Here is a 22,898-nt window from a genome sequence, read left to right on the forward strand (position 1 = left end):
AGAAGAATGCATCTGCCTGGTATCCAGTGTTTTATCCCAGCAGCAAATGCTCATAATGAAAGCCCAGGAGAGGTAAATTACATTTTATATGTGTTGTTTTAGAGAAGATGAGTGCAGAGAACATTTTGGAAAAACACTCATCATCAAACTTACGTGTGTCAATCATTACCTTCCCCTCTGTCCCCTGCAGGCAAGCCTTCAACTATCTGGGAAGCTTGGCTGGCCAGGACAACTTGTTCTCTGAGCGCTCTGGTTAGCTATGTTACTGTGGAGTATAATCTGTGTATGTGTCATTGCTTAATTGTTGGCATGTAGTGACTCAACTGGTAATTTAAATTAATAGACTGTGCATATAGGCATACTATTGTTCTTCTTAGATCTCGATGGAGCTTTGATTGGCAGTTAAGTGATGGTGTATTCGAATTAATTACTGCAGCTGAGAAAGAGCTGGGAAAACACACTAGGAAAAAAATAGATAGTTGTGATGTAGGAGTGAGAGGAAAAGATTCAACGTGAGAGCGAGCCTAGAATAAATTATCCAGAACTTAAAAAGGCGAGAGCAGATGCCAAGTGGGGCTCTGTCTGTTTGTACCATGGAGGTGTGGTCAGCTCTTAGCCCCATTGGTTCACTGAAGTAGGAACTAGCTCCCCTGATCAGTGTGTCCTCTGTAAGTGGAGCCGTCACATAGTGGGTCCCCCCTTCCTGTTTCTTGGGATTCTCGCCCAGTCAGCTCCACCTCAGGCGGTCGCTTTCTTACATGTTTACACACATCCTCTTTAAACGGTATGCTTCTTTTTCCTTTGCTCTTTTAAATCTTGCCCAGTTTACCTCAGGAAATTCTTTTTTTTTCTTCTTTGTTTTATTCTAGAGCCAAAGTAAGGGGGAGGGGGTGGTAATCCTAGTCATGGTTAATATACATGAGGTTCATGCTGGGATAATCATATTGACGAACAATCCAATTACTAAATCTGGTGGCTGTTGGATTACAGATTTCTTGGCGGCCTTTGTCAGTCAGTGCAGCATTTCCTCTGCTTAAGTCTCTTTTGGGGTCTCCTCCCCATTTCCAGTCATTCATGCTTGCTATCTCCCTGTCCTTTTCTGTACTTCAAATTCAGCTGTGTCTAGATTGTTTTCTCAGCTATTTTATTTATTTATTTTTCTTCCCTTCCGGTGTAGGAGATGCCATCCTGAAGTTTTAATTCAGTACATTGCCTACCTTGCTCCGCCTCTCTGACGTTGTGGCTCAATTCTGGGCTTGAATTGAAATCTGCTTCCTAGTTAATAATGTTATAAGACCCAGCGTACCAACCCACATCCTTTCCTGTTGTCTCTCTGTATGACAGCAGATTATTCTGAAAAACCATTGGGCCATCTTCAAGGTTCACCGTAATTTTCCTCCAACTTCTACACTTAAGGGACTAGTTCATCAGCCTATCTTTATTGTCTGTCTGCCTATCAGTCTTTCCATCTGTCCATCCATCAGTGTGTCCTTTTCTGTACGATGTGCTAGTCCGGTGATTCAGAACTTTATTATCACTCAAGACTGAACCATCCACTGAACCTTCTCCTCTCTTTCCAACCTTCTCCTCCTCCTTTCCTATTTTCTTCTTCTTTCTTTCTTTTTTCCCCTCTTGAGACAGGGTTTCTCTGTGTAACAGCCCCAGCTCTCCTGGAACTCCCTCTGTAGATCAGGCTGGCCTCAGAACTCAGAAATCTATCTGTGTCTGCTTCTTGATTGTTGGGATTAAAGGCATGCACCACCGTACCCAGCTGCCACTGTACCCAGTTTCCTTATTTGCAAATGTTAATTATTTACCAATTTTTAACGGTGACGATTAAACCTAAGACCTTGTGCATGAATCCCCAACCTTCTTGACTTTTCAGTTACTCATACATGCTATACATACAACAAATATTTGTACATTTGTTAGCTAGTATGTGACAGGCACATGGGAGAGTGCTCAAAAGATACTACTCTCTACTTGATTCTGAAAGGAATTCACAACAGCTCTGATAAGATAAATTACAAAGTAAATGAAGAAGAGGACCAGAGACACCTCTTACAAGTAAATCAGCAATAGGAATTAACTGAAGCACCCACATAGTGCATGCATTTGTGAACAGACTTTTGGTTGCTGATGGAAGAGGGAAGGAGGATCCATTTCTGTCATTCCACACTGTCCAGAGAGTAGGACAAGTTGTACAGAAGAAACACAGCTATTCTTGGAATGGAGGTCAGAGAGAACTTTTCCCCCAAGGGCTCAGATAAAGAGAGTTCCTTGTGACCTCATGAATAATCTCTCTGGCATTCCTACTGTAATCACTTTTGGGGGATTGCTGCTTCTAACAGTGCTCAGTGTGAGCCAGCAGAGGAGTATGAGTGTGTAAGTTCAATAAAAGTAGTTAGAGTGTGGGGAACACAGACCCCCCCACAGTTTCTTGATGAAGCAGCCTTCACAGTACATCCTCAACTCCTTTTCCCATCCCTGAACCCATCATTACGAAGATCTCATGACTTCTAATCTGAAGCTGTTATCTTTGTGTCTTGTTCTTGGCTTGTTTGCACATCTGTTGCTGTTCCTGAACGGCCCTGGCCAGTGGGGCTGCCTTCCCTTGCTGCCTTCATCTTGCTGCCCACCCCGTGAATACAGGTGCTTTCCTCACATCAAGGCCAGAAAGAAGTTGCCATGCTAATAGTATTTGCTGATCAACAACTCACAGAAGTTTAATTAAAACTGAACACACTGCCACCAACACATCAACCCATTGGAAAGACAAAACAAAACAGAATTCTTTGGTAGAAATGTTGTCTCATTTTAAATTTAATATGTATTGGGGGGCAGTATTTTTAATAAGAGACTTCATAGTCCTGTTCTCATTTGTGTTGATGTGTTTGTGTCATTTTATAAAAATGTATTTGTTAGCTACAGTTCAGCTGACTCTTAGAGTCAGTCTGGCACTTTTTACAATTTTTTTTGATAGCACATACTAATTCTATATAATAATAATTTATTTTACTGGGAAATCTTGGGTTCCATTTTTTAGATTCTCGGTCTTATTTAATAATAGAATTTAGTAACGGATTTGGAAGGAAACTTGAAGACAGTTACATTAGTTTTTTGCAAATAAACAAAAACAAAAACAAAAACAAAAACAAAAACAAAAAAAACCCTAGGACAGACAGGCTGAGAATCAGCAGCCAGGGGAAGGGAGATGAAGGAGAAGAAAAGAGAGAGCCTTATGTTTTGAGTTTGGGTCCTGCAAAGCTGGCATGCATCAGCATGTAGGTTAGCACACAGCCGTGTAGTAGAAGAGTGGAGGGTTGCTTCAGAAAAAGAGTGAGACAAGCCGGGGAAGCTGTGCTTAGAATTTGGCCAGTATTGGAGAAAGAGACAAAAGAAGAATGAATAGGTCCCATGGCAGAGGCTCTGAGCCTAAGAAGCTGCATGGAAAAGATGTCTCCGAGAATATCTCATTGAGGGAATAATTATTCCTCCCATCTTCCTCTGGCTTTAGATGAGTCATCTTCCTAAGGGGTGGTCCCCTGATCAGTTGATTGATAGGCCCAGTTGGATTAACTCTTAAGGAGAGGAGACAATGTTATGTAACATCCTAATCTTTAGAACAGATCCTATCTCTCCAGGGACAAAGGTATTCCATTCTTTTAATCAGGAGGCCTAAGGAGGGGGCAAAACTGATGTTTACCTTTCTAGTGTTACCAAGGAAACAGGAGATGGGGTCCAAATCTCAGAGTGTATGTATTTGTACATTGTTTCTGAGGGAAATTTTGTTTGTTTGCTTGCTTTTTACATTCTGGATCATAGTTCTAAGAAATTTCTATAAAACAAACAAACAAAAAAAAACCAATACTACAGCGAAGTGTGGCTAAAAGACTCCTGGGATTTATCACTTAGATTCTCATCTTGATTCTGTAATTAATTACTTAATGGTCTGGTACTTGGTTACCTTGTTATTAAAATGAGATGATTAGATTGCAGTTGAATGATAGTGAAAGAGATGATCAGAGGTGACTTGCAGTCCTGGCATTGGCCGAAGGTAAAGCTGTCTCGTCCCCCTAGTCATGTTCTGAAGTCAGATTGTCATCTCTGTTTACACAAGTGGGGCTGAGGGACAGATTACAGGGTTTGGACAGGGCTGTACAGCCAGTGATCAGACAGACTCTTGGCCTGGCTTCTGGGAGAAACCCTTAACCGCTATGCTTTCTAGTTCAGTGGTTCTGTGATGTGCTATTTATAAAGCAAAGCCTGTATTTTGAAATTTTGAGGCAGTAAAATTAGTTTTACTGAAATTCAGTTTTGCATTATTCCTCCCAAGTTATTTTTAAATCCAGTAACTTATATTTAAATGAAAGAGGTACTCTTTCTTGCTTGTTCCCAAATGTGTTTGCATGTGGGGTCATTTAACTATAGCAGTAGACAACAGGGAAGAAGTCAGTTCCTGATGTTCTGTGATCTTAAGTGTAGGTCTGGCAGGAGACTCAGCATCACTTAGGATATATTCTTTCTTTTTTGGTATAACTTATTTATTTTATTTTGTTTGCATTGGTATTTTGTCTGCATGTCTGTCTGTGTGAGGGTGTCAGATCCTAGAGTTACGGACAGTTGTTAGCTGCCATGTGGGTGTTGAGAATTGAACCTGGGTCCTCTGGAAGATCAGTCAGTGCTCTTAACTGCTGAGCCATCTCTCTAGCCTCTATGAGAATGTTTCCTATACCCACTCTTCTTTCCTGTCTGCAACCAGGCCTTTGACCCTCTCTGAAGCACTGGAGAATGGTCAAGCTTGGAATTTTTTGGAAGTACTAAGTAGTTAGCCTGATCTCTATGTGGAGTATTTAATGGATTATCTGTTGTCATTCACTGCACAGATACTGTGACCACTGATTGTGCTAGAGGCTTGGTATGAAATAGCAAAAACATGGATCTTTAAGGAGATATCTGAGAAGTTTTACAGACGCTTGATTCATAGTTATCAAACTGTAGCTGCTATCATCTCATCATACAGATGAGCAGCTAGTCTTATTCAAGCCTTTTCCCAGGATGACCCAAGCCCAGACTATTGGCTTTTTTCATCACAGCCCATCCACTGTCTTTTATCTGTACCTATTGCTGTTGGTAGGATGGTCAGTTTATTTTCTGTCGAGTTAAAAAAAAAAAAGTGTGTGTGTGTGTGTGTGTGTGTGTGTGTGTGTACTATTAATATTTATTTTGGGACAGTAAATATAAGCCAGAATTGTACCAGGTTGACTGGAATGTGTTTGCCTTAAGCTGAACATTCTTTACCATAATGAAGTTGGTGTTAGTGTATGACACACATATCAGAGGTATTCCCTTGGGTTTTTGAGTTGGTTGGCTTAGATATGGTTTTCCTGGCAGGAGTTTATTTCCCAGTCTACTGAATCTAGAGCTTTTCTCTGGTAACTGTCTTAAAGCAAAAATTCTCAGTGAAGTAAGAAGTAGCAACTACTCATCTGGAAAGGGGTGGGGAGGAAGGGAAAGGAGAAAGAGAGAGAGAAAGAGAGAGAGAGAGAGAGAGAGAGAGAGAGAGAGAGAGAGATTGAGAGATTGAGAGTCTTGCTAACCAAATTCCATGGCAGCACATAGTTTTCTGTCCAGATAAAGAAACAGAAATATTTAACTCATATTCATTGTAAATGTCAAAAATAACTTTTTGTTATTTATGATGACATTTACAACTTAATCGACACAAATAGAGCAACCTAAGAATATCATAAACCAGCTTTTAGAGCTTTAAAACCCTTACTTTTATTTATCTGTGTGTGTGTCATCTGACAAATTGCAAGAGTTGGTTGTATATTTACAGAAAGCTCCTTTACCAGCTAGGTCATCTTGCAGGCCCAGCTTCTAGAACTTTTGTTTCTAGAGATTCAGGATCTCTTTCATCCCAAATAAATCATAAGTGATTTTAGAGAGTTATAAGTAATTCCCAAAGAAATTATTTGAACGGGTTTTTATAATTTAGCATTTTCAATGTGCGTTTATAGGTCAGTTAGCAGAAATTATCCTCTCAGTTACAGTTTTGAGTAATTGTTGAAAGGATAAAAGACAAGTTTTGGAAAATGACCATCAAAACAATAAAAAATAAATAAAAACTGGAGCAAAAATCTCTATCTGGGCAAAGGAGAGAGGGCAGGGGAGAGCGGTGTTATTGTGAGAGGTATCTTGACTCCTTGAGTCTTGAAGGAAGTGTACCCACTTACATTATAGGAATGGTGAAATCCCATGAGTGCCCTTGCTTTTAGGTTTAAGCCATACCTGTTGGCAACTGGTCTGCAGGGTACTACTGATTCATCATTTGGAATACTTTTCCTGCCCCTATAGAATGTGGTTGGGGCCTCAGAGTTTTGGAAATTAGAGTGGTTGCCCAGGCCACTCATTAGTAGTTCCCTTTGGATTTGGGACTTCAGAATTTATGATTTTAACCTTAAAAATCATTACCTTATCTAGGAGGAATTTTTATCAAGGTTATTTACCACCATTTATGGCCAGTAAATGGAAAAAAATAAAATAAACCACTAAGATGTAATCATGTAATTCTAACAACCTCAACATAGCCCAGGGTAGCAGGCTGAAAATGTAGCTAGCTCAGTTTATTAACAGTTCCATGGAAGCACCTGAAAGTAACACTGTATTAAAGTCTTTGCCATGCCCCTGGACTCTAGACCATTCAGTCCATTTTAGCATTGTCCTACAAGAGGAGAGGGTACTAATGTGGAATAAAAGGGAGGCGAGGCATTAAACGTTAACTGATCCACCGGAGCAACTCTGGGTGCTGGGGAACCAGGGGCAGTTTTGACTCAGTCTTGATGGAGAATAAGCAATACTGAATTTGAATAGCTGTTTCCTTGGTTCTGACTGTGTCAGAGAGGATACATGAGGCCTAAGCCACAGCTTTCACTTTGTAGTCAGGGAGAGAGACACACACACAGGCTGCAAGAAAGTCTCTGGAAGCCATTCTTACCTCTTTATGTTTGCTCTGGTTTTTTTTTTTTTTTTCCTATTTCAAATTTAAAAAGTTGGCTCCAAACCATTAAGATGATTTCACAACCCATTAATGGGTTGTGAGCTGAAGTTTAAAACTACGCGTCTAAATAGATTTTTTTTTTTTTTGTGGGTACGCACGTTTGAAGGCAAGAACCATGAAGTAATGTTTTCCTATCAGTCCTGTTAATAAGTATAATAAATAATGAGCCATAATAAAGCATGAACCATTTAGTTAATTAGAATATTTACCATAATACATGCTGTTGGGTTGCTTTCCTTATGAATAGTGCATTTTGTCTGCTAGGATGAAGTAATTGAGTGTTTCCAATCTGCCCAGACAGTAATCCTTACAATACTTGTTGTTGATGTTAAATGGTCTATTGAAATAGCATTTTGTCTGTGTGTCTTGGCTGGTAATGAACACTGTTTTGTCACTGTAGGGTTACCAGAACAGCTGTTGACACCCAAAGAATGCCCGAAAACACCCGTTAAGTAGCAGAAAAAAAGAAATCATAGTTTTAACCCTTTTGTGCTTTATATGATGCCAGATGGTAGAGTATTTGATCATGAAGAAACTAAGCTCCTGTTTCTGGCATTCATTCTTTGGTGTAAGAAACATTCTACAGTAGTAGAACATTATGTTTTTCTCTTTAGAGTATATCCCACACTTGAAAACTAGTCTCTGTTTAAAAACACAGAAAACTAACCAAAAAGAAGCTGAACTTCTGCTATTAGGGAATATTGAATTAGCCTCACCAGTTTTATTATTTATTTTTTAGTTACTCCTTTAAGAACATGCCTTTGAACAAAGCCACACATGCCTTGTCTTGGTGGAGTGATATTTGCAGACTAGCGTGGGGTTCACCGTCTTCTCTAACTTACAAGCTTGTGCCTCCCTGTCTCCTGGCCTGTGTTGCTTCATCAGGAGCATAAACAATTATAGCATAAAACAGTGTATTTGGAATGAAGTCATGCGTCGTTCTTAATTGCTGAACTCTCGTCATTTTAAAGGGGGGGGGGGTGTTTTTGTACTCATTCACACACTTGCTAAGGAGCCCACACAGACAGATAGGAAAAGTATGAATTTGAAGGCTTCTTATTTTTTGCTAATGCATGGAATGTGCGGGATCGGGAATGCTAAAGTGGGAGTCGTAATGATAGCTTTAGACTTAGAAGTTACTGAAGTTCAGAGAGCCTTCTCTGCCTTTGTCTCATTGCCCTGTATACAATCTTCCTATAGCAGACGGGGCATGCTTAAATGTCAGCAGCTTTTCATGCGATTAAAGTTCTGATTTCTAAAGGTCACTTAAAATGCCTCAGGCTGTTCCTCTGCTTTCCTTGGTAGCTGCTCTTAGGATCTGTAGCCACCTTGCCCATAATGTTTGAGTTTCCTGATGACCGTATTTTAATTTATCGTGTTACTTGTAATTCTCTAATTCTTTGATGGTTCTGTGCTTTCAACAACTCTAATTTTATCTCATTTGACCAGGATTTTTTTTTTTTTAATATTACCACTTTCTCCTAGGAAACATCCTCATACACCTCATACCAGTTACTTAGTTCAGCAGCATTTACAAAAAAAAAAAAAAAAAAGGGCAAAGAAACCCAGTATGGACTATGGTTTACATCATGACAACATATATAAATGTCTGCATATGTATGTATATTATATATATATATATATATATATATATTTCTATGTAATATAGACATAAATACTTTTCATATATCAATAGTTAATTTTATATGTAGCTTACTTAACATCGGTGGTGGCTGTTTACTATGTTCCTTTAAACATGATATTTATCACTAGCTAAATAGATTTCATTCCTTCTCTTGTGCTACCAGCTTAAAAGTATTTGGGAGGGTTTTGGGCTACACTGGACTGGTGTGTTAGGAAACATCCATGGCAAATATTCTAGTGGTCAGCAAGTATCTGAAATAATGAAGAATTAGCCCATCCGTTGAACATGCACATAGTGTCTTTACTGAGAAACATTGTCAACCTAATAAGTGAAACCACAAATCTAAATAATAGCTCTTTATAAGTTAACATCTTTCCTTTCTGGTTTTAAAAATGTATATTTGTTTATTTGTGTGTATGTGTGTGTGTGTGTGTGTGTGTGTGTGTGTGTATGATTTTATGTATACCATGTGCATGTCTGGTGCCTTGGAGGCCAAAAGAGGGTGCAAGATCACCTTGAATGGGATTTACAGATGGTTTTGAATCCCCTGATATGGGTACTGGGAACTGAACCCAGATCCTCTGCAAGAGCATAAAATGCTCTAACCACTGAGCAAGCTGTCCACCCCAACCCCTCTGCTTTGTAGTGTATAGCCAGGGCACACCGAGGGTTTCTTAGAGTGATCTGACTTGATAATTTCTTCTTGTTCTGTCATTTCTCCATATTGCCTTGTGAAGCTTTTAAGGGGCAGTCTGTGTTTTGTGTGTCCCCGAACACAGGTACAAACACTCTAGGTGCTCAGTAAAGACTATGAATAGGTTTGGCTAAATGTCCTCATGCAAGTTGATAGCAGAAAAACAAACAAAAACCCAACATGAGCAAAATAATTGATCCAAAACTGAAAAAACCCAGTTTCTTGATTCTCAGGCCAGTCTGTCAATCACATTTTTGGTTTTATGTAGAGATTGGAGAGAAACTCTCTAGGCACAGAATGAATGATTTAGACAGTGATGTCAGGAGGTAGTTATATGTTTTTCATCTATTGACGCTACTGTTCTAGTTTCTGTCTTTATAACTTCCCCCTTATATTAGTGTAATGAGTGTGAGATTCCTCTGTACCATTGATTGCATCCCTAGTTTGTTCCATCCTGTTGGTAGGTCACAGTCCATTGAATACACATGCATGGGATTTATTGTGCATTTACTGGTACAAAGATATTTGCATTGTTTCCAGGTTTTTTTTTTTTGGCAGTGATATTATTCAGACCTAGGATTACTGCACAATGTGAGCATAAGTTTTTGTTCAACTGTGTAAGAAACGACCAGTTGTGTCTTTTGCAGTAGCTCTGTAAGTGAATGGAGTTAGTTGTTCTGTGGTCTCACCAGCATTTGTCAATTCTGATAACTCTGTGGTATCACACTTTGCATATTCCTAGTAATTAATGCTAAATTATTTTTGATACCCTTACTCACAGTTGTAATTTTTCTTTGGTTAAATATCTGTTCAAAGATTTTTTTTTTTCTATTTTAAAGTTGGATTTGTTTTCCGTCATTGATTTTGAGAATTTTTTTTCTGTATTGTGTTTCTGTAGGACCTTGGCAAGGCTTCAAGGCAGTAGCTATTGATGTTCCTCATGTTTTACTAATAGGTCTTCTTAGTGTTTTTGTGTCTTTTAATATTTTAATAATGGTAGTTTGCTTTTGCAGTATTTATTTAATGAAAGGCATTAAAATGGAGGTTTTAAGCCAAGATAGTGATGGTAAAATGAATTCTTCCTCTGTGATATGAAGAGTCACATATTTTCAAGGTTTAAAACTGGCATTTTCTCAACCATGAGTTGGGAGAAAGATCTTATTCCTGGGATATTTTAAGGGCGTAGAGTAGAAAATGACTTTACAAGTTGCTAACTTTTCTCTCTGGTAATTAGCACTTATTTATAAGTGTCAGTATGGTGATTGTGAGGAGTATTCCAAAGATACAGACTACAGAGAAATAAATCTTCTTGAAACACCAGGGAAGAGGCTGGACAGCACAGAAGCCTTGTATACCACTGCCCAAAGCTGTTTGCAATAGAAATGCTGCACAGGCATTAGAAGCATGTCTGTGTTGATAGCTTGCAGGATCCTAGGAGTGTCAAATAAAACAGGACAGAAGTCTGTAGAGCTGCAGCTAATTAAAATAGCATCCATGCAGTTCTGGCCCCATCTACATCATGAAGTCACAGTTCTTCATGGGTATGTATTTGTTCTTTTTTTGAAATGCAAGAATGCTACTTTTGCGTATGTGAAGCTACACATCCATGTGTGTATGTAGATGCTTGTGGAGGTCGGGTTCTGTTCCTCAGGAGGCACCAACTTCAGATTTTCAGGCAGGGTCTCTCTTTGACCTGGAGTTCTCCAAGTAGTCTAGACTTGCTTGCCAACAAGCCTGGGGATCCTGCTGTCTGTGCCTCCTCAGCACTGGGATTACAACTGTGGGATTACCACACTCAGCTGTTTATTATTATTATTATTTTCAAATCAATAGTCTTTTTATTGTTGTTTTTTGTTAGTTTGATTTGTTTTGTCCATACAGAATTGCATGTAGTGTAGGCTGACCTTGAACTCCCTGTGTAGTCAAAGAGCCCTTAATTACTGATTCTCCTACCTGAACTTCTGAAGTACTGTTTTGGTTTTATGGTGCTGGTGGTCAAACCCAGGGCTTTGTGCATGGTAAGCAGGTCTCTACCAAGTGAGCTGCATCCTATACTCAGCTTTAAATGTGGGTTATGGGGATTGAACTCAGGGCCTCATGTCTGTATGGCAAACACTACCTCCTAAGCTATCTTCCTGGCCCAATAATGCAATTTTTTAAAGTTAAGTTTATTTAAATGTTTAAATTATACCTTATATAAATTGCAAGTTAAGAACAGAGTTAGATGATGGATTTTAAAGTAAAAGCTAAGTGTCAGCATATTATTTGATATGACAGCTTTACCATCCTAGCCTGGTGTCTGCACATATGTACATAGTGGGAACTTTGTACCAGTCGAGTGAATGGGTAACAAGTCTTTTCTTTTTTCTTTAATTGTAAAGAAAACCATTAGTGAACTTCTTATTTCTTTTGGCTTTCAGTAGTGTGCCCATTCTGTGGTCTGTGGTGTATATAGGCTGCAGGGAAAAAGCAAACAGAAAAATAAATGTATGTTAAGCTTTAGTATTTATAGACACTGCAAGATATTTTTAGCAGAAACATTTATTCATTTTGCAAATGAAAATACGTATCAAGAGGTGAACATGCTTAAAACTATATGGTAACTTTAAAAAAAAATCTGTCATGATACCCTTAAAATATGGCATTGGTCTTATGTGGGTGTTGATAGTGTGGATGGTTTTATTTATATTTTATTTTTAAAAAACAGCATAGGTTACTTTTGTGATTATAAAAGGTGGGGAGAAAGATTGTTCTCCTGTGGATATTGAGTGGTGTCAGAAAGGAAATTAAACTTGGTTAACTTTAATAGGAAACTGTTGCTGTGTGAGTCTTGGATAAGAGAAACTTTCTTTCCAAATGTTTGCATTGGAGGCATTTTTAATAATTAAAAATGTTTATTAGTGTGTGTGTGCGTGTGTGCATGTGTGTGTGTATGTGTGTGTGTGTATGTGTGTGTATGTGTATATGTGTGTGTGTGTGTTGAAGTCAGGGACAACTTTATGAATTTGCTTCTCTCCTTCTCCCTTCATGTGGGTCGCAGAGATCAAACTTAGGCCACAATACTTACATGACAGATGCCTTCAATTGCTGAGCCATTTTGCTGGCCTATGGCCCATGAAGAATTTTTCCAAGTTGCTTTTAGTTTGGGGTCATACTGTAGACGTTTGTTATCTGGAAATTTGGACCTGGTATTTCTGGTTGATTACCAGGGACCCTGGAAAAGCTATTGGGAGACTATTAGTTTATCATAATCAACACGTACTATTTGAGTTAAGGAACACCATCAACCAGTTTTGTTGTTATTATTTGTTTTGTGCACACACGCACGAGCGTGCGGACACACACACACACACACATTCAAAAACTGTGTTCCATAGAGCCTGTGTGTGATTCAGTGACTTTTTTTAAACCGTGGGGGAGTCTTGAGGTGTATAGTCAGCAACATCACAGTAGCAAGGCAGTTATAAGTAGGATGTTTATTCAAATTTAGATAGCACATAGTCTGTTTAAAATTAAATAATGCTGAGGCTGAAGTCCCAGACCCTTTGAGGACACCATGGCAGAGGTCACAGTAGTATACACATTGGCCACCAACCAACAGGTTAAGTTCCCTGTGAAGTGCTTACAGAGATTTTTAAAGGTGGGATGTGGAAACGTGAAGCAATGTAGATGCTTCAGCATTACTTTGGGAGTTCTGTGGGAGGAGGAAAAAAAAGATGAGGGTTTAACCACGGGGAGCTTTGTCAGTTTCAGTGAAAACAATTGCACCCTTTAAACAGTAGTGTTGAAATCTGTGACTGCTGGTGTTTGGGTGTTCGGGTGTGTTTTTTTAGTGAAATGCTGCATTGCTGTGTGTCTCATCTCTGTGGTGAAAAGTTGGGAGCATTGTGCTGTGTGGGTGGGCAGTGTAGACTAGTGTTCTTTCTGTTATGAAAACAAAGATGTATAGAAAAGATTTTTCCCTCCATCCTGCCAGACCAAGTTTTAGATTCTGTCTCCTGCGTTCTTTCCAAGACTGCTTAAAGTCATCCTAACCATTTTGAGAGAGGATCTTGTCTTTGTCCCGCTGAAATTTTTTTTCCTTTAAAAATATAATTTCTTCTTAAGAAGGCGTGGCAGTCAGTGGTTCACCCTTAACTGGTTTTCGGTAAAGTGTTTGACCTGATGAGCCCTACCAGAGTAAGATGTTTGACTCCTGACGTTTGGAGTTTTGCTGAACTTTTGGGTCAGCTTTCACTTCTAGGTGTTACTCTTCAGGGCCTCTTGTTCTCTTCTGTAGGGTTTTTTTTTTCCCCTGGGAGGGTACCAACCATGTGATGCTTCACCTCCTTTTCAGTCCTGGCTCAGTCAGCTGCATTCAGGACTCCCAGAAACAATCGAAAGAGATGGTGGGAAGATAATAGCGATTACGTGGTGAGCTTATGACATAGGATGACATTTTTTGATTTTTCACAGCAGTCTACATTTACATGCTTACTGCCCCCGTTTTAACAATGGAGTAGCCAGATGTCAGAATCTCAGCAGGCTGCACAGCAGGTACAGTACTGGGGAATCCCAGGCTTTGGGCCTTGGAAGCTGGTGCCTTTCTAACCAGCAGCCTGGCGCTGAGGCCTTCTGTTCTGTTGAAATTGTCCTTCAGTGATGTTTGTGAGTAGCACTGACCTTGTATGACTTTCCTTTGTCTTCCATGTTACATTTATTTCGAGGTTGGGATCTAGAGTGGCGAATCACTAGGTTCAGTAGCATGTAGCTCGACGTAGATTGAGCTGCTCAAGTCCATTTAAAGTTACTGACTGATTTGTGAGAGTGGCTTGTAGCTGAAGATTTCTTTCTTTACAGTTCTTAAACTATTATTTATTTCTTATTCTGTGTGTGGAGGTATTTCCCCTGCGTGTATGTCCACATACCACATGCATGCCTGGGGACTGTGGAGGCTGGAAGAGGGTCTTGGTCCCTGGCACTAGTTACAGATAATTATAAACCACGTGTGAGTGTGAGGAATGGGACTCAGGGTCTCTGGAAAAGCTGCTAACGCTCCTTTTTTAATCACTGATCCATCTCTTCAGCCCTAGTTGAAGATTTCTAAGTAGCTTTCTTTTTCTTAATGTATTTTATGTGAATTTCATATATTTGTAATTACTGGCCAAGGCTTCCACTTGTGAACAGTTACAGTGTAACTCATCAGCCAGCGTGCCTCTAACCTCTTATTTCTGAAGTCTGTTCAGCTTGGATTCTCTTGCTGATGTTGGTGATGTCAGGTCTAGAATCTTCTCTTAGTAAGTCGTCTGTAGGTTGTTTATTGCCATTAGCTCTCATTATTTTAAATGGGGAGCCACCCACCTTCTGCTCTGTAACCACAGGATTCCAGGGCTGCTCTGCAGATAGTATCTGTGGTCTACTCCTTTCAGCTCTTTTTACTTTATCTTAATATTTGCTAACTGTAGCTCAGACAGTGCGAGAGAAAACATTTACTAAAAAGAGAGCCTCTGCTAGGGTGTGTGTGAAAAATCACTTAGAATATTGGAAGTCTTGTTCCTGACCAAGGACTTAGAAACAAAATCTCCCGTGTGTTTAACATGCATTAGTTTGTAAATACAGAGTCTCACTAATTGCATTTACAGCTCACAGCAAACTACCTGCTGTGTCTTGTTATTCTGAGGGGGAAAAGTGAGAAGTGTGGTGTGTGTGTGTGTGTGTGTGTTATAAAATGCTGAATGCTGAGAAGCATGTTGAAATAAATGGTTTCTAGTTTACGTGCCCCCCCACCTTTGGCATGAGGTTAATTGGGTCCCTCCAGACCTTTTCTGATGAAGCAATTCATTAGTTTTTCTGATACTATGAGACTCACCTGAATTCAGGTATTACCAACCTTAGTTTGGGGTGCTTCTGTGTAAACTAATAAATCAATAATTTATTGTCCTTTTATTAGAGTGGCTAAAAAGTAGCAAAAATGTATGACTTTATAGAATCACTAGTTCCTCGTATGAGATTATTGCTTTGCCTTTCAAATTAAAATCTGTATGTGTTCTTAAGATTGGTTTTGGAAATGAAAAGGATAGTTTTGGTGGTTAACGCTCATGTGTTTCCAGCACAAGTCACTGAGTGGTTTTCTAAAGGAAAAGTAATGTATAGCCTTTACATTGTATATCATGGTAAACTATTCAGAAAAAAAAATCCGTAAGTGAGCTGTGTATATTCTCATTAAAAAAAAAAAACATACTCCTCCATGATAAATAAACACAGCAAAAAGTGAAACATAAAACAATATAATTTTATGTAATAATAATAAAGACTAGGAAGCTGCCCAAACTATTAGCTCAACTGCTTCATTTTACTGTTGAGCAGAGAGAGGCCCAGTATCAAATTGTGGTTGGGTATCAGTAGTCAGACTTGGGCTTTCCTTTTCTGTCCCCTATTTTGATGGTATTTCCCCAGTCTTTGGCCAAATCATTATTTTTTAAATTTTAACTTTATGTATATAGGTGTTTTACCTGCATATATATCTATGCACCATTTGCATGCTTGGTTCCTGCAGAGGCCAGAAGAAGGTAGTGGATCCTCTGGAACTGGAGTTACAGAGGCCTGTAAACTGCTGTGTGGGTGCTGGGAACTGAACCAGGGTCTCAGGAAGAGCACCAAGTGTTCTTTGCCACGGAGCCATCTCTCGAACACTTGCCAAAGTGTTTGTGAGAAAGGATCCTTCCCCTTTCCTCCCTGTTGATTGCTACCTTAGGTAGTATTGGGACCTGGGTTTAAAATATAATACTTCCTGGAGAAGGACCTAGTTTCTTCTAAGTTATCTTTAATAGGATTTGAGTTGTTCTCAATGATAGAAAAATTTGGAATGCTTGTGAGTCTGTATGGTAATAAGATCCACTTAAAGGGAAATTTCAAGCTATGAGAAATTAATGTGAGTTTTGATCCTCAGATGGTGAGCTGTTTATGGTTCTTTTTCTATTCAGTTTTTAAGCAGAAGTACACTGCCTAAGATACATTGATGACTATGCCAAGGTCTTCAGGGCATCATTCTCCTCCCATACCTTTTGGTGCTGGGGCCTTACATATGTTTAAATACACTCTGTCACTGAGGTTCCCACCAGCTCCTTCTTTCCTTCCTCATTTTTAACCTTGGTAGGATTCTGGCTTTGCTTTCTCTCTTGATTAGTCGTGAGGGGGGTTATAGGAATTAAATACTACACAGGAAGGCTGAGTTGGCAGTTAAAATCATAGAATATACATTTTCTCCCTCTTGTTGGCCTTGGGGAGATTATTTTACCCCATAGTAAGCCTCAGTTTTCCAGTTAGCCAAGGGTGGTGATAGTTTTACGACGAGAGCATTTACTCCCTTTTTTTACAGCTTCTGTTCCTGCTGGTTTGTTCCTACTGCTGTTCCTGTCTTTCCTAGTCCAGGACATTTTCCACAGCTGACTTGGGAAAGGCTAGGAAGAAAGGGTTGTGATTCCCATTTCTGAATTTTGGCAAGAGGAAAGATGGGGCAGTGTGACTCCTCTACTAGGGATTGAAAGTGTCTAACTTTGGAAAGACTTTGGGTGAATTGATGACAGCTGGACCTTAGATTAAACATGATTTTTCTAATTCCTCTTCCTACCAGTTCTTACAGTCCCAACAATGGAACTGTTTTGTGCTTGAACTTTATGGTGATTTTGGCATTAGAGGGACCCAAGGGTTCAGTGACTTCATTGACCTCCCGATAAGAGACAGAGGAAGCTGAGAGAGGAGTTGCCCTGTTGGCCCAGTGCATGCCAGGACTTTCCCTCAGAAGGCTGTTAATATGTCTTTCACAGTGTTGCTATCAAGTGGAGTATGGAAGAGAAAGTCAATGCCAGGGAAGAGGGGGATGATTAATAAAGTATGTTTTGACCGGGTAATTGTTGAGTTGCCCCGTTGAGTGAGTTCCCTCCTTTCTAAACTGACTACATACCTGTCATGTACGCACTTGTCTCCAGCCTGCGTCTGCTCATGGGCTAAAATGAAATCCCCTGACAACTCTCACCTGCAGGACTTCCATAGTTTTTAAAGAACATCTGACTGGGGTGGAGGTAGGATTTGTTTTCATTACCCTTGATTGTAATCCAGAAGCCATTTCCACCCGCAGATCTATGTCATCTAGTCCTGGAGCGTGTTTGCTTATTTTGGTGAGGTTCAGGGCTTTGTCTATCCCTGCTAGTCAAGGACACTGGGGACCTATATAGCCCACTTGTTCTAGGTAGTTTGAAGCTGCTTTTTTTTTTTTTTTTTATTATTATTTATGGTACCTAAAGTGGGGAATTTCTAGGACTGGGGTATGTTTCTAAATTATGGGACCTAATTCATGGTAAAAGAGTTAACTTTTCTAAGTATTGTGTTCTAAAATCAGATGACTATTCCCTTTTGTCTTCTATGCTCATGTAATTTGTTTTCTGTTGGCTTAGCAGTTGATGACAGTCACTACTTAGCTAACCATGTTCCTAACTTCATGTTTTGCAGGGATATCAGTATGAACAATATCACCCAGTTACCAGAAGATGCGTTTAAGAACTTTCCTTTTCTAGAGGAGCTGTAAGTACTATTTTGAGCACTGTGTATCTGTGCGTTTTCTTCTCCTTTTTGGAACCTCTTTCTATGGAGAGAGCCCAATGTTTCTGGTCTGAGAACTTCTCAGAGCTTAGTTTCACTGAGCTTTGTGAAGGGGAGTCATGTTTGGGAGTTGGGAGAGAACAGACTTGCTTTTTAAGCAGTATAATTACTGAAGTTATTTTTGAAAGCCAGAACTAAAAACTGCTACTTCCATAAGACATTTACCCCCCTGCAATAATTATAACCATGATTGCCGCAGTGACACAAGCTAATTACAGTGTGATCCTGAGATAACATGGCTCCTGCATAATTACCGTTGTTGCCATAGGAGTTGCTGTATGGGTAACAGAACCAGGAGAAATAACACAAGGTGTTTCAGGGTCTGGATGCAACAGACCACTTTGCCAGTAAGTGGACAGCAAGCAGGAAACTGATAATAAAGCTCTTTGGCTGTTTGCACATGACCTTTTGGGGATAAAAGTGTGTGACAGCAGCCCGCTACATCTCCTAGAGCACTTTTAAGAACAATTTCTATATTTGTCATTTGCATTGTGGAAAAAAATTTTTTTAGATATGTTTTTAACCTTTTCTCTAGTTGTGCTTTCCATATGCTTTTAATGTCCATAATGAAAAGAATGCATCTCTTAAAGAATGGGAAACTATGCATTATATTTTCGGAATCCTGGTGGAAAGTAAAATAAGAATCAGTTAATATAAGCCCCAGTTCAGGGATTATGTGGTATGGGATGGTAGAAAGGTTACAGTTTGATACTGTGAGCATCAAAAAGATACAGGCCTGAAGGGACTTAAATTTCTATTATACATCATGTCCTTCTCTCTCTCTCTCTCTCTCTCTCTCTCTCTCTCTCTCTCTCTCTCTCTCTCTCTGTTGAATAATAGAACCAAGTCAGTGAGGCTGCCTCTCCTAGCTCAGCCCCTCCTTATAGCATAGAGTCAGAGTCGAGTAAGACCCAGATTGTATTCCTAGCTCATTGAAATAGCAGTTGAAAGATTTAATCAAATTAAAGAGAATTTTCTTCTTCCCACACTGCTTAGTTGAACTCAGTGCTTTCACAGCAGAAGTTGAACAGAGATTATTTGTTACAAGATTGAAAATTGGGTCAAATTACTTAGACTCTTTCTGCTTGCTGTCTTTGACTATAAGGTGTGATTAATAATAATCCCTCCTTTGTATTATTCTGGTACATACAAAATATATATCTTAAATGTTTATTATGGCATATGGTAGAGAATGTTATATAAATGCTAGCTAGTATTTTATCATTTTTTAAAAAGTGAATAAGGAGCAAATTATGTTCAGGTAAAAGGATTTAAGGGTATGGCATATATGGTGTGTTTTATTTATGTCTTTTTATGTAATGAATATTAGTTGCCTTTAAATAATGTTGTTTGAGCTAATTGCATTTGAAGTCTCTATCTTCACCACTATAATCAATCTTTAAGGTACTTTTCTGCTTCCATTTTTTCTTCACATGTAGTTTTACACTTCAGGATTAGTATCTCTTTACAGAAGTACTCATGTAATGAAAGAACATTTACAAGTGGTTGCTCAGCCATTGTATAGCCACTGTGGGATGTATGATGTACTAGACAGGAAATGGAGAAGCTTCCCGCATTCTGGAGGGGCGGCTATGTGCACATTTGTTGATGCCTGCAATTACCAGTTACACTTTTAAGGATTTTGGAGTGAGTACCTGGCCAATCTCTGCTTTGTGAAATTTTACATCTTGGATTTCTTAAAATCTCAAATGACCAGGCATTTGTGAACCTCATGAGCTCTATCAACTGAGAGTTTTAATTGGAGCCAAATGGAGTTTGATTGGTATTTCTTTGTAGCGAGGTCATGTTCTCTCTCTATTCCACTATCACAAGAATGAGCCTATCAAATCAAGCTGTTATATATAGGATTTCAAAAAAAAAAAAAAACAAACTTCAGTTAGGAGCTGAAAGTTATTTAAAAAGAATATTTCAAAAATACTTAATACTCTGGCAATGGTTTAGGGATTCAAGAGAATTTATTTTGCAGGTTAATATAAACATTAAAAAGCTTAGTTTTTGCTTTTTAAAACAATGTAGTTGATTTTAACATTCCAGAACAATGTGGCCTTTACTATTGTAATGTTTCATAAACAGCATAACCATTTGTTCAAAAGTCATCTGGAAATGATTTAAGAGTGATTGTGAAGCTGAGTGTCCTAAGTAGAAATGAGTGACTTGCCCAGAGTGTCTTCCATGTTAGTTAATGAGGTGTTCCTTGTAACTCATGACTGGCTTTGGCCACATTTCAAATAGGGATCTGGAATGTTTAGAGGATGGGGGTATTGAGAGTATTGACTTCCCAACAATATAGAAGAAATGTTTGAAGATATTCACACATCCACTTGTTCTTTCAACAAACATTCAGTCCTGTTACTTGCTAGTCTTTGGGCTTATTAGGAACATAGACATAAGCATTCTGGGGGTAGCTGACAGCGTCCATAGAGTTATATTTTTTGATATCATACCAGTTAGAAGCCATTTAAATTAATATATGAACGAAAGTAAAAAAAAGAAAAAATTCAGCTCCTTAGCTGAACTAGCTACATTTCATACAGGTTATTTATTTTTTGTAGTGCTGGTGACTGAACCCAAGGCTTCATACATGCTGTACAGATGTTCTGCACAGAACCACATTGCCATCCTGGAATAACCACATTTTAGTGTCGGTAGTTACTTAGGCTTAGTGAGTACTGTATAAGCAGACATAGATAATCTCCATCAATTGCAGGAAATTCTATTGGACAAAGTTGATCTAATTCTCAGAGTGAATGAAGCTAACAGTTTGTACATTGTGCTGAAGAAGTGTATAGGGTGAGTAGAAGCCAAAAGCACTAGATTTACTTGAGACTCTAGACTATAGAAAGCTGCTTTGCTTCCTATAATCATTTCCATTGAGTTTTGTAGGTGTAGGAAGATGAAGACAGGTAGAAAGGATACCTTGTAAGAACTTCATAGAATGTGGAGTGGTATGAAGGTAGGACTTCAGAGAAATTGGGATATGTGAAGTGATTTGTTAGGACAGGATTGGACGGTGATTCTAAAGATATTTCTCAGATTATGTCCATATCATGCAATGTTTTGAACCAAGCTGGGGTGTGTGTGGTGGGGGGGGGGGTGGGGTTAAATGCTTCCCCAAAGAGTTTGGTTTGATGGGTTCATCAGGAGGAGACTAGAATTTTTAGATGCCACTTACTAAGACTAGAGACACTGGCAAGCCAGTTTGCTTGGGACCTAAACAATTAAGTTTTATAAATATACAGTGGCGAATAGGACACATATAAAGCATTTCATTGTGCATAAGTTCTTTCTCATTACTACTACAAGAAAGTGATCTTTACAAAGGCAGGAGCTGAGCTGAAAGTGTTCTGGGTCTTACTCAAGTTCGTGAGTCTGATGTTTTGTTGTTCTGGGTCCCAAAATCTGGCCTTCCCAGCCCTGTTCTTTTTTAATCACTGAAGAATGTTTCCTTACTCTCAGAGAACTATTCCACCCAACCTTTTCTGTGTGGATTAGATACATTAGATAATATTGCTGCGAGTTATTTTCACATTTAATTTACTTGTAAAAGCTTTATAACTCATAAAGATTGTTACTCAGTAATATTCTCCTCTAGATTCGGGCCCTAAATTCAGCAGATGGAAGGTTTTCAGGACTCTTGATTTTTGTATCTCATCTTTCTAGTCTTTAAAATGAGAATTCTCCCAGGACACCTGTAAAAGGAATATCAAACAACTTGTAAAAGTATTCCATGTGAAATAGGAGATTTCAATAGTTACTGTAAGCATGTCTGTCTCTTTATTGAAAAATTTGGAGGAGAGGTAGTTTTGCTTGGAGGAAGGAATTGGAGTAGGTTAGTATCTCTGTTAGCAATATTCAAAGAAAGCTGGGATTCTGGGAAAGCATTCGTGCAGCAATGTCAGCATCTACATTGCCTGATACTGTCTATAAAGCCACAAAAGCTTCTGATTCCCTTGGACTTGTCAGGGCATTGGTAGCCATTTGGGGAATGATTGAAATTTAGAGTTGTGAAAATGATTTACTTAGAAGCAGCAGGAAGAATACCAACTACATTTCCACAGGCTGTCCCTGAGAAGTCCCTGTAGATATTACAGGGAGGTAGCACCAGCAGTTGAAGTCACTGCCAGCATTGGCACTTAGTCAGTTATTATTGCCTACACTCTGTGACTAAGATAGTCCTATCATTTCCAAATGCTTTGACTCTGAAGCCGTCACGGTACTAAAGTGAAGGTTAGGACTTTGAGTCACAGTTCATTGTTACCTGTTTTGTTTAATTTGTTTGGTACTAAATGGAACCACTACTTTAAAAAGGGGGTAAACAATCCCAACAAGGAGGGGTAATCAAATACAGAGTATTTAACCACAGCAAGATTTTCACCTTTCTGAAACCTCCATGCTCTCATCCATAATCCACAAAAATATTTTCTGTTTCCTCACAGGACCTTGAGAGTACTAGTTAAGTTTTTAGCATGTAATAAGCTCGCAATCAATGTACCCTGCATTATTATTTCTATTTTACCCTGCAGTAATTGCCTTTTACTAAGATTGAACAATTTTAGTTATTTTTATAAATGGCTTCAGGTAGAAACTAGGAAAAAATAGTTTGAGAAATTTCACATGAATTATTGCCAAATAATCTCACAATGTGGTTCACAGGGGAAGTTAGTAACTGGCTAGTGTTCTCTTTTGATATTGTACTCAGAACTCACCTCTGCTTCCAAACTTCACATTTACTCCCTTAATGAATCCTTCCAGGTAAGCTCTGTTGACTGCAGGAACATCTCAGATGAAGCAGAGCTTGTCCTCGATTGCCTGGTGATAGACTCGGTTCTCTGGTAGCA

At 39.0% G+C, this 22,898-nt stretch overlaps 1 protein-coding gene across 1 annotated transcript in view; it reads left to right on the forward strand.

Moving 5' to 3' along the window:
- The window catches only part of Lgr4 (leucine rich repeat containing G protein-coupled receptor 4), a 100,339-nt gene that overhangs the window by 38,015 nt on the left and 39,426 nt on the right, over positions 1–22,898 (forward strand). Inside the window, exon 2 of the mRNA XM_036183578.1 lies at positions 17,890–17,961. Coding sequence (XP_036039471.1) covers positions 17,890–17,961 — 72 coding nt within the window. The remainder of the gene's footprint in view (positions 1–17,889; positions 17,962–22,898) is intronic.

The sequence above is a fragment of the Onychomys torridus genome, chromosome 4, assembly GCF_903995425.1.
Source record: "Onychomys torridus chromosome 4, mOncTor1.1, whole genome shotgun sequence".
Taxonomy (NCBI): Eukaryota; Metazoa; Chordata; class Mammalia; order Rodentia; family Cricetidae; genus Onychomys; species Onychomys torridus.